We start from the raw sequence: 12,632 nt of genomic DNA, 5'->3' as shown, positions 1-12,632 counted from the left end.
GGTTTTTGCATATAGATATGTTTTATTGTTGTTGTTATTGTTGTTTTTGCAAACACTGTCTTTTCCCTATTAAGCTACCTTGGAGCCTTTGCTGAAAATCAGTTACCATATATAAGGGTCTATTTCTGGATTCCTTATCCTGCTCCATTGATCTGTATGTCTTATCTGTATGACAGTACCACCTTGTATTTGTTTCTGTGGCTTTAGTGTATGTCTTTCAAACTTGTATTTGCTTTCCAAATTGTTTTGGCTTATTCAAATTCCTTTGCATTTCCATTTGGATTTTATAATCCAATTGTCAAGTTACAAAAGGAAAAAAAAAGAAAAAAGCCTGCCTGTATTTAGATTGGATTGCATTGATTCTCTGTATCAATTTGGGGAGAATTGCTATCTTAACAATATGGAGTCTCCCAATCCATGAACATAGTACATCCCTCTGTATATTTAGGCCTTTGCTTTCCTCATTAATGTTTTATAAATTTCAGTGTCCAGGCACCTAACATATTTTATTGAACTTATGCCCAACTATTTCATCTTTTTGATGGTATTTTTTAATTTCAATTTTAAACTGTTCATTACTGGTGATAAAGGAAAATTTCACAGATACATAATTTCTGGATGTAATTGACTATCATTTAGCAATTCATGATTTGGGAAGAATCCAGTCTAGAAAACCAAAAGGAGCTTCTTAAAGCAAGAGGGTTTCACAGACTAAAATGAAGAGGAAGTTGGGCATTTAACTGGTTAAAGTAAGATTACTTTATTTATTTTTTGATTTTTTAATGTTTTTATTTATTTTTGAGACAGAGATAGAGCATGAGCGGGGGAGGGGCAGAAAGACAGGAAGACACAGAATCCAAAGCAGGCTCCAGGCTCTGAGTTGTCAGCACAGAGCCTAACGTGGAGCTCAAACTCACAGACTGTGAGATCATGACCTGAGCTGAAGTCGGACGATTTATCGACTGAGCCACCCAGGCGCCCCAAAGTAAGATTACTTTAAATGGAGTAAAGGGAAGTCTTGGAGCTTGGTTAAGAAACTTCTGCTGAGCAGGTAAGTGCCAGTTGGTTGGCTTGGGCCTTCTTTTTCTGGGATTGCTGAGCATAGAAACTCAGTTAAGTTTTGGTTTGCTGATAATGGGACTTAGAAAAAGTGACTCCATCTTGGGCCTAGTCTGGACACTTTGACACTGATACACAGAAATATTGTTGACGTTTTGTATATTGGCCTTTATTATTTGATCTTGTTAAACTCACTAGTTCTAGAACATAGGGGCGCTTTTTAATATACAGAATCCTGAGGATTTTCTACATAGATGATCATGTCATATGCAAATGGAAGATAATGGTACTTCCTTTTCAAACTGTATGTCTTTTCTTTCTGTTTCTTTGCTCTATTGCAAGGGTAGAAACTCCAGTACAGTGTTGAATAGAACTGGTAAGAGTGGGGGCGCATGGGTGGCGCAGTCGGTTAAGCGTCCGACTTCAGCCAGGTCACGATCTCACGGTCCGTGAGTTCGAGCCCCGCGTCAGGCTCTGGGCTGATGGCTCGGAGCCTGGAGCCTGTTTCCGATTCTGTGTCTCCCTCTCTCTCTGCCCCTCCCCCGTTCATGCTCTGTCTCTCTCTGTCCAAAAATAAATAATAATTAAAAAAAAAAAAACTGGTAAGAGTGGCATCCTTGCTTTGTTCCTCATCTTAGGGGGAAAACATTTAGTCTTTGACCATTAAGTATGAAGTGAGCTGTGAGGGTTTTTTTTGTTTTTGTTTTTTTAATGTTTATTTGTTTTTGAGACAGAGGGAGACAGAGCATGAGTGGGGGAGGGGCAGAGAGAGAGGGAGACACAGAATGTGAAGCAGGCTCCAGGCTCTGAGCTGTCAGTATAGAGCCTGATGCGGGGCTTGAACCCATGAACCGTGAGATCGTGACCTGAGCCGAAGTCGGATGCTTAACCTACTGAGCCACCTAGGCGCCCCAATGAGCTGTGGGTTTGTTTTTTTTTTTGTTTGTTTTTTTTTGTTTTTTATTTATTTTTGGACAGAGAGAGACAGAGCATGAACGGGGGAGGGGCAGAGAGAGAGGGAGACACAGAATCGGAAACAGGCTCCAGGCTCCGAGCCATCAGCCCAGAGCCTGACGCGGGGCTCGAACTCATGGACCGCGAGATCGTGACCTGGCTGAAGTCGGACGCTTAACCGACTGCACCACCCAGGCGCCCCAGAGCTGTGGGTTTTTAATAGTCCTCCTTTATCAAGTTGAAAATGTTCCTTTTATCCCTAGTTTGATGAGTTTTTATCATGTATGCTGAATTTTGTCACATGCCTTTTCTGCATCTCTTGACATGATATGGTTTTTCTTTGTTAGTTTATTAAACTGACAGCAAATATTAAGCCAACCTGGTATTTCTGGAATAATGTCATTTGGTCATGATATACTTTTTTAATTGATGGAGTTGATTCACTAATATTTGTATCATGTTCATGATATTGGTCTTCAATTTTCTTGTAACTCTTGTAATTGTTGATATAAGGGCGATACAGGACTCATAAAAGGGCTCTTACTAATATCAGGAGCATTTCTGTAGCACTGGTGTCATTACTTCCTTAGAAGTCGAAGGCATTGATTCATCAGGATTATTTTCATTGTTATTTTATCCTTTCCATGCCATGAATATGTTTGAGAGGTAGGAGATCCATTTTCCAAGTTGGTTTACACTGCAATGACTTTCAACAAATTTGTAATCAGCTGATTACCCATTTTTCTCTTAGAGTATTTCCAACTTTTATAATCATGAATATCTAAAAGAAAGTTTTTAAAAAATACTAAGTTTAGGGTGTGTGGGTGGCTCAGTCGGTTGAGTGTCCGACTTCAGCTCAGGTCATGATCTTGCAATTTGTTGGTTCAAAACCCGCGTTGGGCTTTGTGCTGACAATGTAGAGCCTGCTTCAGATTCTCTGTCTCCCTCTGCCCCTCCCCTGCTTGTGCTCTCAAAAATAAACACTAAAGGGGCGCCTGGGTGGCTTGGTCGGTTAATCGTCCAACTTCGGCTCAGGTCACGATCTCATGGTCCGTGAGTTCGAGCCCCGTGTCAGGCTCTGTGCTGACAGCTCAGAGCCTGGAGCCTGTTTCAGATTCTGTGTCTCCCTCTCTCTCTGCTCCTCCCCTGTTCATGCTCTGTCTCTCTCTGTCTCAAAAATAAACGTTAAAAAAATTTTTTTAAATAAATAAACACTAAAAAAAATCTTTGTAATATTAAGTTCAGCAATATTTACAAAGATTTGTAAGTCTACAGTGAATATTCAAACACTACATATACCACCAGGAAACATTTTGGGGTGGTTTTCAAATAACCTAACATTAAAATCTACTAGCAAAGTTAACAACCCTACTCAGAATCTGGTTTCAAAACTGTCGGAGGAGATATTTTGCTTCTAGAACTTCTCTTTTTCTTTTCTTTTTTTCTCAGCTCTAGGGTTAGAGGCTTAGGAGATATTGTGCTTCTAGAACTTATTTTTTTCTTTTTCTTCTCAGCTCTAGGGTTAGAGGGTTAGGGTTAGTTTATGTGTGTGGTATTTTGCAGTTCAGAGACTACAGAGGGTTAGGGTTATAGTTATGGTTATGGGTTAGGGTTAGGGATTAGGTGTGTACCTGGTTATCCTGTGGTTCACAGACCACTCAACAGACTAAAACCCCAGATTTCTGCCCGGGTGAGAATAGACATAGCAGCCATCCACTGAGCTAAGGCAAGGAGGGATTGGCGGCTCAAAATACTCTAAATACGTATTCAGTCGGTTCTTCTGTTTTTATGTCTACTGTCACAACCATTTTCTGAAATACTACCAATACCTAAATGTTTGAGGTCTTCTCCAGGATAACTAGGCCGCTTTTCTCATAGCATATTCAGGAAGCCACTCTTTTCACATCTACAGTTAGGTTACTTTTAGGATCTGAGCTAGGTGTTAAGTGTTAGATTCGGGTATTAGGGTATGTACGGGCCTGAGATTTTACAGCTCCCAGACCTCCCTCAGGAAAACCGTAGACCGCTGCTGGGGCCAGGGGTAGGGCTAGAGGTCCCCGCAAGGACTGAGTGCAGGGCAACGGGCCGGATCTGGGTAGCTGGCTCCCCAGCTGACCTGCGTACAAGCTGCCTGTCTGCGCCAGACCCCAGGCTCTTTAAGGGTCCGCTGTGCCCGCCTCTTGCTCACCGTTGTCTCCCGGGAACTAGCACCATGCCTGGCACACAAGACAAACATCTGAATAAAATAAATGAGTCCTAGCATGTATTTTCTTTTAGAAAATTTTATTCAAAAACAGGGAACAGTGCAGGCTTTAAGAAATACATTCAATGGTACTAAAGTCTATCTACGGAAAATATATAATTTCATTAAAGTGCAATTAAAATACTTGAAGTGGCATATATTTCTAGGTTTCAAGTCCGTATACTAGCTTTCTACTTTTTTAAAGAATTGCCTACTGTAACTAAGAAATCCACAGCTTTTCCTATTTCCTTCATACCGAATTTCTAAGTGCATATATTTTAAGTATATACTGTAAGGAGAGCGGGACTGACCACAGAATGAGGCAGCGCTTTCTCTCCTTTAATCTAGACACGAGTGTTCAGTCTACAATCTATTAGCCTTTCTATTGGCTTTCATTGAGCAATTGGTGACGCCTAGATTCTTCTTACTTGAAAGCTTCTAAAGTTAGAGACTGTCCATTTACACTTGTACCTTCACTGTACTATATTCCGGTCGTGGACAGGTTACTTTTACTTTCTCTCAACTTCACTTTCTCCAGATGTAAACTGGGATAAAATCACTAATCTTCCAAGAGATGCTGCATATATTTCCGGTACTCAGCATGCAACAAATGAACAAAAAATTCATCTCCAGACAGTGTTCCTGTCGGAATCTTTGAGAAGCTTAATTCTACCACCTGTGAATTAACTCTTCCTCCTACATTTGTTATCTGCACATTTGGCAGACTGGACAAAGCCATTATAGTAAGAATATGTGCAACAGGACAGAAAACTTACAGCATACCTCAAGGCACCTCGAGGCTGAAGCGTAGATTAATGTCATTCAAAGCTCTTTGTTTGCATCAACTAGCAAGAATTAGCCACAGTTCATTTACCTATACTGTCATCTAGCTCATTATCTCTTATTCCATCCATGAAGATTCCAAGGCTTTCATAAAGATGTAAGTTTACTACATTCCCTTGATTCACTACAGTAATAAAACTTCCTATATATACCAAATTATTCATGTAGGCAGTGTATAAGACAAAGATACGTCAAGATTAAGTTGGTAATTTGAAATGCAAAATGATCATTTCAAGATGAGTTCTCCAGAAACCTAATCTGGAAGGAACTGTTCTTAACCCTGGTCACTCAAGATTCCCACAGAGAAAACCCAGCTGAAGCTCACCTTACAAAATCACGAGACACACGAATCAACAGTCCGCCACATACGAGATTCAACAGACACAAGCGCAGGAATGTGATTAATGTAGAGCTATTACACTATAAAATGGGGATGTGTGAAATGCTTAGTGACAGAAAAAGAACAGAAAAGTTAAAAACAAGTGGACGTTACAAAACAAGTAACAGATCTGACGAATGATTCAGAGCTAAGAATGAAAAATTATTCTTGAAAAAAGAAACCTGATGAATGGTCTAAAAAGATTATGCATAGCTAACAAGAGAATTCATAAACTAGAAAAGGGATTCAAGTCATCAGAGAAAGAGAAAAGAGCACAGAAGGGTTTCAAAGATGAAGAGAATAGAATGAGAAGGGCCAGTATACATTTTTTTTTAAAAAAAAAATTTTTTTTTTTCAACGTTTATTTATTTTTGGGACAGAGAGAGGCAGAGCATGAACGGGGGAGGGACAGAGAGAGAAGGAGACACAGAATCGGAAACAGGCTCCAGGCTCTGAGCCATCAGCCCAGAGCCTGACGCGGGGCTCGAACTCACGGACCATGAGATTGTGACCTGGCTGAAGTCGGACGCCTAACCGACTGCGCCACCCAGGCGCCCCAACCAGTATACATTTTTAAAAATAGAAACGATACGGTGTCTTTGAAATCTGTTCTCCATAATGTAACAACTTCACAATCTAGTAACGCTGAGTGATCTTCCCACTGAAAACCCAAATATGTTTCTTAAGTACTAATTTGCTTTTAACGTTGATTATAATTTTTTCAATTTACTTATTTTTGAGAGAGAGAGCGTGCACGCAAATGGGCGAAGGGCAGAGAGAGAGGGAGAGAATCTGAAACCTACTCTATGCTCTGAGCTGTCAGCACAAAGCCCAACACTGAGCTCAAACTCACAAACTGTGAGATCACAGCCTGAGTGGAAGTCAACGCTTAACCAACTGAGCCACCCAGGTGCCCCTCAACATTGCTTAATTTTATTGTAGCTTTACTATGATATATAAACAGTTACAATTGTAAAAGTTTTTTTCCTTTTATAAATACCAAATAACTTATTCATATATAATACCTGAGAAACAAGTTTTAATTAAAAGCTACCTCAAACTTAGCAGTTTATTTCCTTTAATTCACTGTCAGTTATGTTCCTGCCCTTAAGCTGAAGCAGAAGTCAGTGGTTATACTGCGAACAACACAAGTATGTACTTGGGAAGAAGAAATACACGTTCAGCCCAGAAGTACAGCATGAACGACACTTCTAAAATGTGAGAGAAGAGATTTTCGTGGAGACTGTCGAGGCATCTTCTGGTGACCAAGGCAAGTATTAAACATTTTTTAAAAACACAGTACACAGTTCATTTGGTTGTACATTAACGCCTATTCCAAGTACGCCGGCTGTGTTAAAAATGAAGGCCGTGATGTCATTTCGAAAGGCTGAACCGCAGGGCGAGGCACATGCTGCCTCACACCCACGCTTTCCATCCCGGGAAGAGCCGGCTGAGGTTCTTGGGGTCCATGGCCTGCTGTATGAGCAGATTCACCTGCCCCCTGACGCTGAGCACGGTTCCTTCCTCCACCCCTTTCAGTTTCTCTTGGAGCCGCATCAGGACGCGTTCGGCCACTTTGTTCAAACTCTGGTCGATGTCACTAAGGACAAACACAGAGGCTGCATGAGGCGGAGCGGGTTAAAGGGCCTTGGGAAGAGGAGGGTCTGAGCAGGCGACAGCAGGGCTCACCCGAGACCGCGTCTGCACTCCTGGTCGTCCGCACTGGGAGTGGAGTGGAGCTCCGCGTCGTCCTCCGGCCTCTGCTGTAAATACAGAGCTTTCAAAGGATTCATGGTCCAGTCAAAGAGGGGATCGTACAGGAGGACCTAGGCAGGGAGAAGAACAATGTGCACCTGGACGTGTATTTAGACACAGAAGAACCCGCGTGATAAAGGTAACGGAGGTCAAATGCTAGGCGGAAGGATGGAGGGGGGTGGAATGGGCCAGCCTATGGCAGGCACCCCCCACCTCCTTGTGGAGGAGACCATGCGAGCACAATACTCCGGGCTTCTCAACCCCCCAAACCATTCTTCTTGTGTGGGGGTGCCGACCTCCCCCCACCTGGAAACTGCTCTATTCAAGAGATAAGGACTAGTCACTTTCCTCCTCCTCTCTCCTCCTCACTGCTATGGTCCTGGGCAAGGGCACCTGCTCTGCCCACCCCAGCTCCCCTCGGGCTGGACCCAGGCAGAGGTCAGGTGTGGGAGTTGGACAGGACCAGCCAGCCTGTCTGGGCTTCACCTCTAGCCACGTCTCCAATGATTTTATCTGTACTAACCCGAACATTTTGATTTCTACCTTATTCTTAAGGCTTTTTCCTTTTCTCTCCATAAGTTTCAAATTTGGAGAAAAGAAAGGGTATACTTTATTGAAAACTCCTCAAAACCGAAGGTCTAGTGCAGTGTGGAGACAGATGTATGTAGTAGAATTTGAAAACCAGAACAACTGGCATGGCCAGAGCAAGGGACTTTAGGTCTTAAATTTTAGTAAATGAGGTCATGAGACATTTTTGACCTTGGCAATGTAGAACAGCTAACTGCCCCTGCTGTTTATAAGCACAGACTTTTTTTTTTTTTTTTAATACTCCTTAGCAAAAATGCTTACCGCATAGGTCTTAATAAGTGCAAACTCATTTCCAGGGATGATGACTACAGAACTGTACCATTTTTTTTGCTGCTTCATGTTTTCTCAGTTCTGTGGGCTGCAACTATAAATTGCCTTTAGCGTTACATGTTCAATTCCAAGACAGGTACTGATTCAGCAGTACCAAAATTGGCTCATCCATTTCATGCTTTTAAGCAACCCCCAGAGCCATTAAAAACCATAGGGGCACCGACCCTGAATATATGTGGTTTGTCTGCAAGTTCGAGGATTCCTGTGTGACATTAAGTTGGGCATTGACATGCTCTAGAGCGGAGGCATCCAAACCAGATTCACCCACACAAGGGAGGTACATTTTTTACAATTCCAGTATAGTTAAAACACAGTGTAATATTAGTTTCAGGTGCAGGATACAGTAATTCAATACTTGTATACATCACCCTTTGCTCATCACAAGGGTTCTCATTAATCCCCATCACGTATTTCCCCATTCTCCCACCCACTCACCTCCCCTCTGGTGACCATCAGTGTGTTCTCTATACTCAAGAGTCTATTTCTTGGTTTGCCTGTTTCTTTTTTTTTCCCCCTTTGCTCATTTGTTTCCTAAATTCCATATGGTATTTGTCTTTCTCTGAATAATTTTGCTTAGAATATACACTCTAGCTCCATCCATGTTATTGCAAATGGCAAAATTTTATTTTTTTATAGCCACGTAATATTCCACTGTATATATACACCACTTCTGTATTCATTCATCTACTGATGGATGTTTGGGCTGTTTCCATAATCTGGCTATTGTAAATAATGCTGCTGTAAACATAGGGGCGCATGTATCCCTGTGAATTAGTGCGTTTTTTAAGGTAAATACCCAGTAGTGCAACTACTGGATCATAGGGTGGCTCTAGTTTTAACTCTTTGAGGAAACTCCATACGGTTTTCCAGAGTGGCTGTACCAGTTTGCATTCCCACCAAAGGTGCAAGAAGGTTCCCCCTTTCTCTGCATCCTTGCCAACATCTACTGGTGATTTTACCATTCTGACAGGTGAGAGGTGATATTTTATTGGGGTTCTGATTTGCATTTCCCTAATCATGAGTGATGTTGAGCATCTTCTCGTGTGTCTGTTAGCCATCTGGATGTCTTCTTTGGGAAAATGTCTATTCGTGTCTTCTGTCCATTTTTTAATTGGATTATTTGGTTTTGGGTATTGAGTTTTATCAGCTCTTTATATATTTTAGATACTAACCCTTTATCAGATATGTCATTTACAAATACCTTCTCCCATTTAGTAGGTTGCCTTTTAGTTTTGTTGATTGTTTCCTTCACTGTGCAGAAGCTTTTTACTTTGACAGAGTCCCAACAGTTTATTATTTTTACATTTGTTTTCCTTGCCTCAGGAGACATATCTAGAAAAAAAGTTGCTATGGCCATTGTCAAAGGAGTTACTTCCTGTGTTCTCTTCTAGGATTTTTTTTATGGTTTCAGGTCTCACAGGTTTTTAACCCATTTTGAATTTGTTTTGTGTATGGTGTAAGAAAAGGGGTCCCGTTTCTTTCTTTCGCATATTGCTGTCCCGTTTTCCCAACACCATTTGTTGGAGAGACATTCTTTTACCCGTTTTATATCCTTTCCGACTTTGTCAAAGATTAATTACCATATAATTGTGGATTTATGTCTGGGTTTTCTGTTCTGTTCCATTGACCTATGTGTCTACTGTTGTGCCAGTACCATACTGTTTTGATTACTACTGCGCTGTAATGGAACTTCCGAGCCTGGAATTGTGATGCCTCCAGCTCTGCCTTTCTAAGACTGCTTTGGCTATTTGGGGTCTTTTGTGGTTCCATACGAATTTTAGGACTGTTTCTTCTAGCTCTGTGAAAAACGCTGGTGATTTATTAAATGTGTAGATGGCCTTGGGCAATCTAGACATTTTAACAGTATCTGTTCTCATACATTAGCACGGAATGTCTTCTTCTTTCCTTGGGTCATCTTCATTTCTCTCATCAGTGTTTTATAGCTTCCAGAGTACAGCTCTTTCACCTCTTTGGCTAGGCTAATTCCTAGGTGTCTTATTTTTGATACAATTATAAATGGGATTGTTTTCTTAATTTCACTTTCTGCTGCTTCCTTATTAGTGTATAGAAATGCAACAGATTTCTGCACATTGATTCTATACACTGTGTCTTTACTGAATTCATTGATCAGTTCTAGTCATTTCTGGAGGAATATTTTAGGGTTATTATCTTTTTTGGTACCGTGTCAGCAGCAAATACCGAGCTTTACTTCTTCCTTACCAATGTGAATGTGTCTTCTTTCTTGTCGTCTGACTGCCGTGGCTAGGACTTCTGCTGCTGTGTCGAATAAAAGTGGTGAGGGGGGCCGTCCTCATCTTGCTCCTCATCGTATTAGGGGGAAAGCTCTCAGTTTCTCACTATTGAATATGTTGTTTCCTGCAGGTTTTTCACATAAGGCCTTTATTGTGTTGAGGTATGTTCCCTCTACACCTGCTTTACTGAGGGCTTTTATAATGAATGGATGTTGTACCGTGTCAAATGCTTTTTTCCGTGCCAACTAAAATTATCATGTGGTTTTTGTCTTTTATCGATGTGAGGCATCATGTCGATTGATTTGCGAATACCGAACCTACATCTACATCTGTTTGTCAGAGATACTGGCCTGTAGTTCTTTTTATGGTGTCTTCATCAGGGTGATACTGGCCTCATTGAATGAATCCGGAAGTTTTCCTTCCTCTTCTATTTTTTGGAATGGTTTGAACAGAATAGGTATTAATTCTTCTTTAAATTAACATTCTTTAAATGTTTGGTTGAAACTGTCAGTGAAGCTGTCTGGTACTAGACTTCTGTTTGAGTCGATGATCAAAAAATCCCAACAATTTCATTGCCGGTAATCAGTCTGTCCAATTTTTAAATTTCTTCCTGCTTCAGTTTTGGTAGGTTATGTTCCTAGGAATTTATCCATTTCTTCAGGTTGTCTAATTTGTCTAATAGTTTTTCATAATAATTCTCTTATAATTCTTTGTCATTTTTTTTTTTTTTTTTAAAGTAGGCTTCATGTGCAGCGTGAGCCCACCGTGGGGCTTCAACTCAAAACCCTGAGATCAAGACCTGAGCTGAAATAGAGTCGGATGCTCAACCAGCTCAGCCACCCAGGTGCCCCCAATTGTTTGTATTTCTGTACTGTTGGTTATTTCTCCTCTTTCATTTGTGATCTTGTTTGAGCCCTTTTTTTTTTTTTAATGAGTCTGGCTGGAGGTTTATCCATTTTATTGATCTTTTTAAAGATCCTGGTTTCATTGATCTGTTCTCTTGTTTTTTTTAGTTGCCATTATCATTTATTTCCGCTCTAATCTTTATTTCCTTTCCTCTGCTGGTTTTAGGTTTTGTTTGGTGTTTTTTTTCTAGCTCCTTCAGATGCAAATTTAGGTTGAGATTTTGAGGTATTTGAGTATTGCTTTATACTTCCCTCTTAGAACTGCCTTTGCTGCATCCCAAAGATTTTGGACCATTGTGTTTTCTTTTGTTTCTTTGATCTCTTGGTTGACCCGTTCATTCCTTAGTTACTTAATGTCCATGTATTTGTGGTCTTTCCAGATTTGGGGGTGGGTGGGTGGACTGACTTCTAGTATCCTAGGCCAGAAAAGATGGATGGTATGACTTCAGTCTTTTTTAATTTCTTGAGACTTGTTTTGTGGCCTAATATATGATCTGTTCTGGAGAATGTCCCATGTGCACTTGAAGAGGATGTGTAATTCCATCCTAAAACAGATGGAATTTTTGAATATATCGGTTAAATCCATCTGGTCCAGTCGGTCATTCAAAGCCACTACTTCCTTGTTGATTTTCTGTTTGGATAATCAGTGTGAATGGGATGTTGAAAGTCTCCTTCTGTTATTGTATTACTGTTGATTAGTTCCTTTATGTTTGTCATTAACCGTTTTACGTATTTTGGTGCTCCCCTGTTATGTGCATGCTTACAATTATTGTATCTTCTTGTTGGACTGTCCCCTTTATTATTATATGGTGTCCTTCTTGGTCTGTTCTTACAGTCTTTGTTTCAGAGGCCATTTTGTCCGATAGAAGTATTGCTACTTCTGCTTTGTCCTGACATCCATCTGCGTGATAAATGTTTCTGCACCCCCTCACTTTCAGTCTGCTTGTGTCTGTCTTTAGGTCTGAAATGAGTTTCTTGTAGGCAACATATAGATGGGTCTTTTTTTTTTTTTTTTTTTTTTTAATCTACTCTGTCACCCTATGTCTTTAGATTGGAGCATTTAGTCCATTTGTATTCAAAGTAATTACTGACAGATATGTAATTATTGCTATTTTGTTATTTGTTTTGTGTTGTTTTTGTGGTTTTTCTCTGATCCTTCTCCTGCTCTTTCATGGTTTGCTGACTTTCTTTAGTAATTATAATTGGATTCTTTTCTCTCTATTCTTTGCATATCTATTAGTATTTTTTGATTTGTGGTGACCATTAGGCTTATATATAACCTTTTCATATAGCAGTCTATCTGAAGTGGATGGTTGCTTAAGTTT

General features: G+C 40.5%; 1 protein-coding gene across 7 annotated transcripts in view; it reads right to left on the bottom strand.

Annotated features, from left to right (window-relative positions):
* Positions 1-6,499: 6,499 nt before the first annotated feature.
* ATM (ATM serine/threonine kinase) overlaps positions 6,500-12,632 on the bottom strand; it is a 131,349-nt gene continuing 125,216 nt past the window's right edge. For all 7 annotated transcript variants that reach the window (XM_058686664.1, XM_058686663.1, XM_058686661.1 and 4 more), the window contains 2 exons: positions 7,167-7,303; positions 6,500-7,077 (listed from right to left, as the gene is read on the bottom strand). In XM_058686664.1, the coding sequence (XP_058542647.1) occupies positions 6,894-7,077; positions 7,167-7,303 (321 nt within the window). In that variant the 3' untranslated portion in view covers positions 6,500-6,893. The remainder of the gene's footprint in view (positions 7,078-7,166; positions 7,304-12,632) is intronic.

The sequence above is a fragment of the Neofelis nebulosa genome, chromosome 10, assembly GCF_028018385.1.
Source record: "Neofelis nebulosa isolate mNeoNeb1 chromosome 10, mNeoNeb1.pri, whole genome shotgun sequence".
NCBI classification, from domain to species: Eukaryota; Metazoa; Chordata; class Mammalia; order Carnivora; family Felidae; genus Neofelis; species Neofelis nebulosa.
The sequence above is the reverse complement of the archived record's forward strand: the minus strand, read 5'-3'. Positions and strand labels throughout refer to the sequence as shown.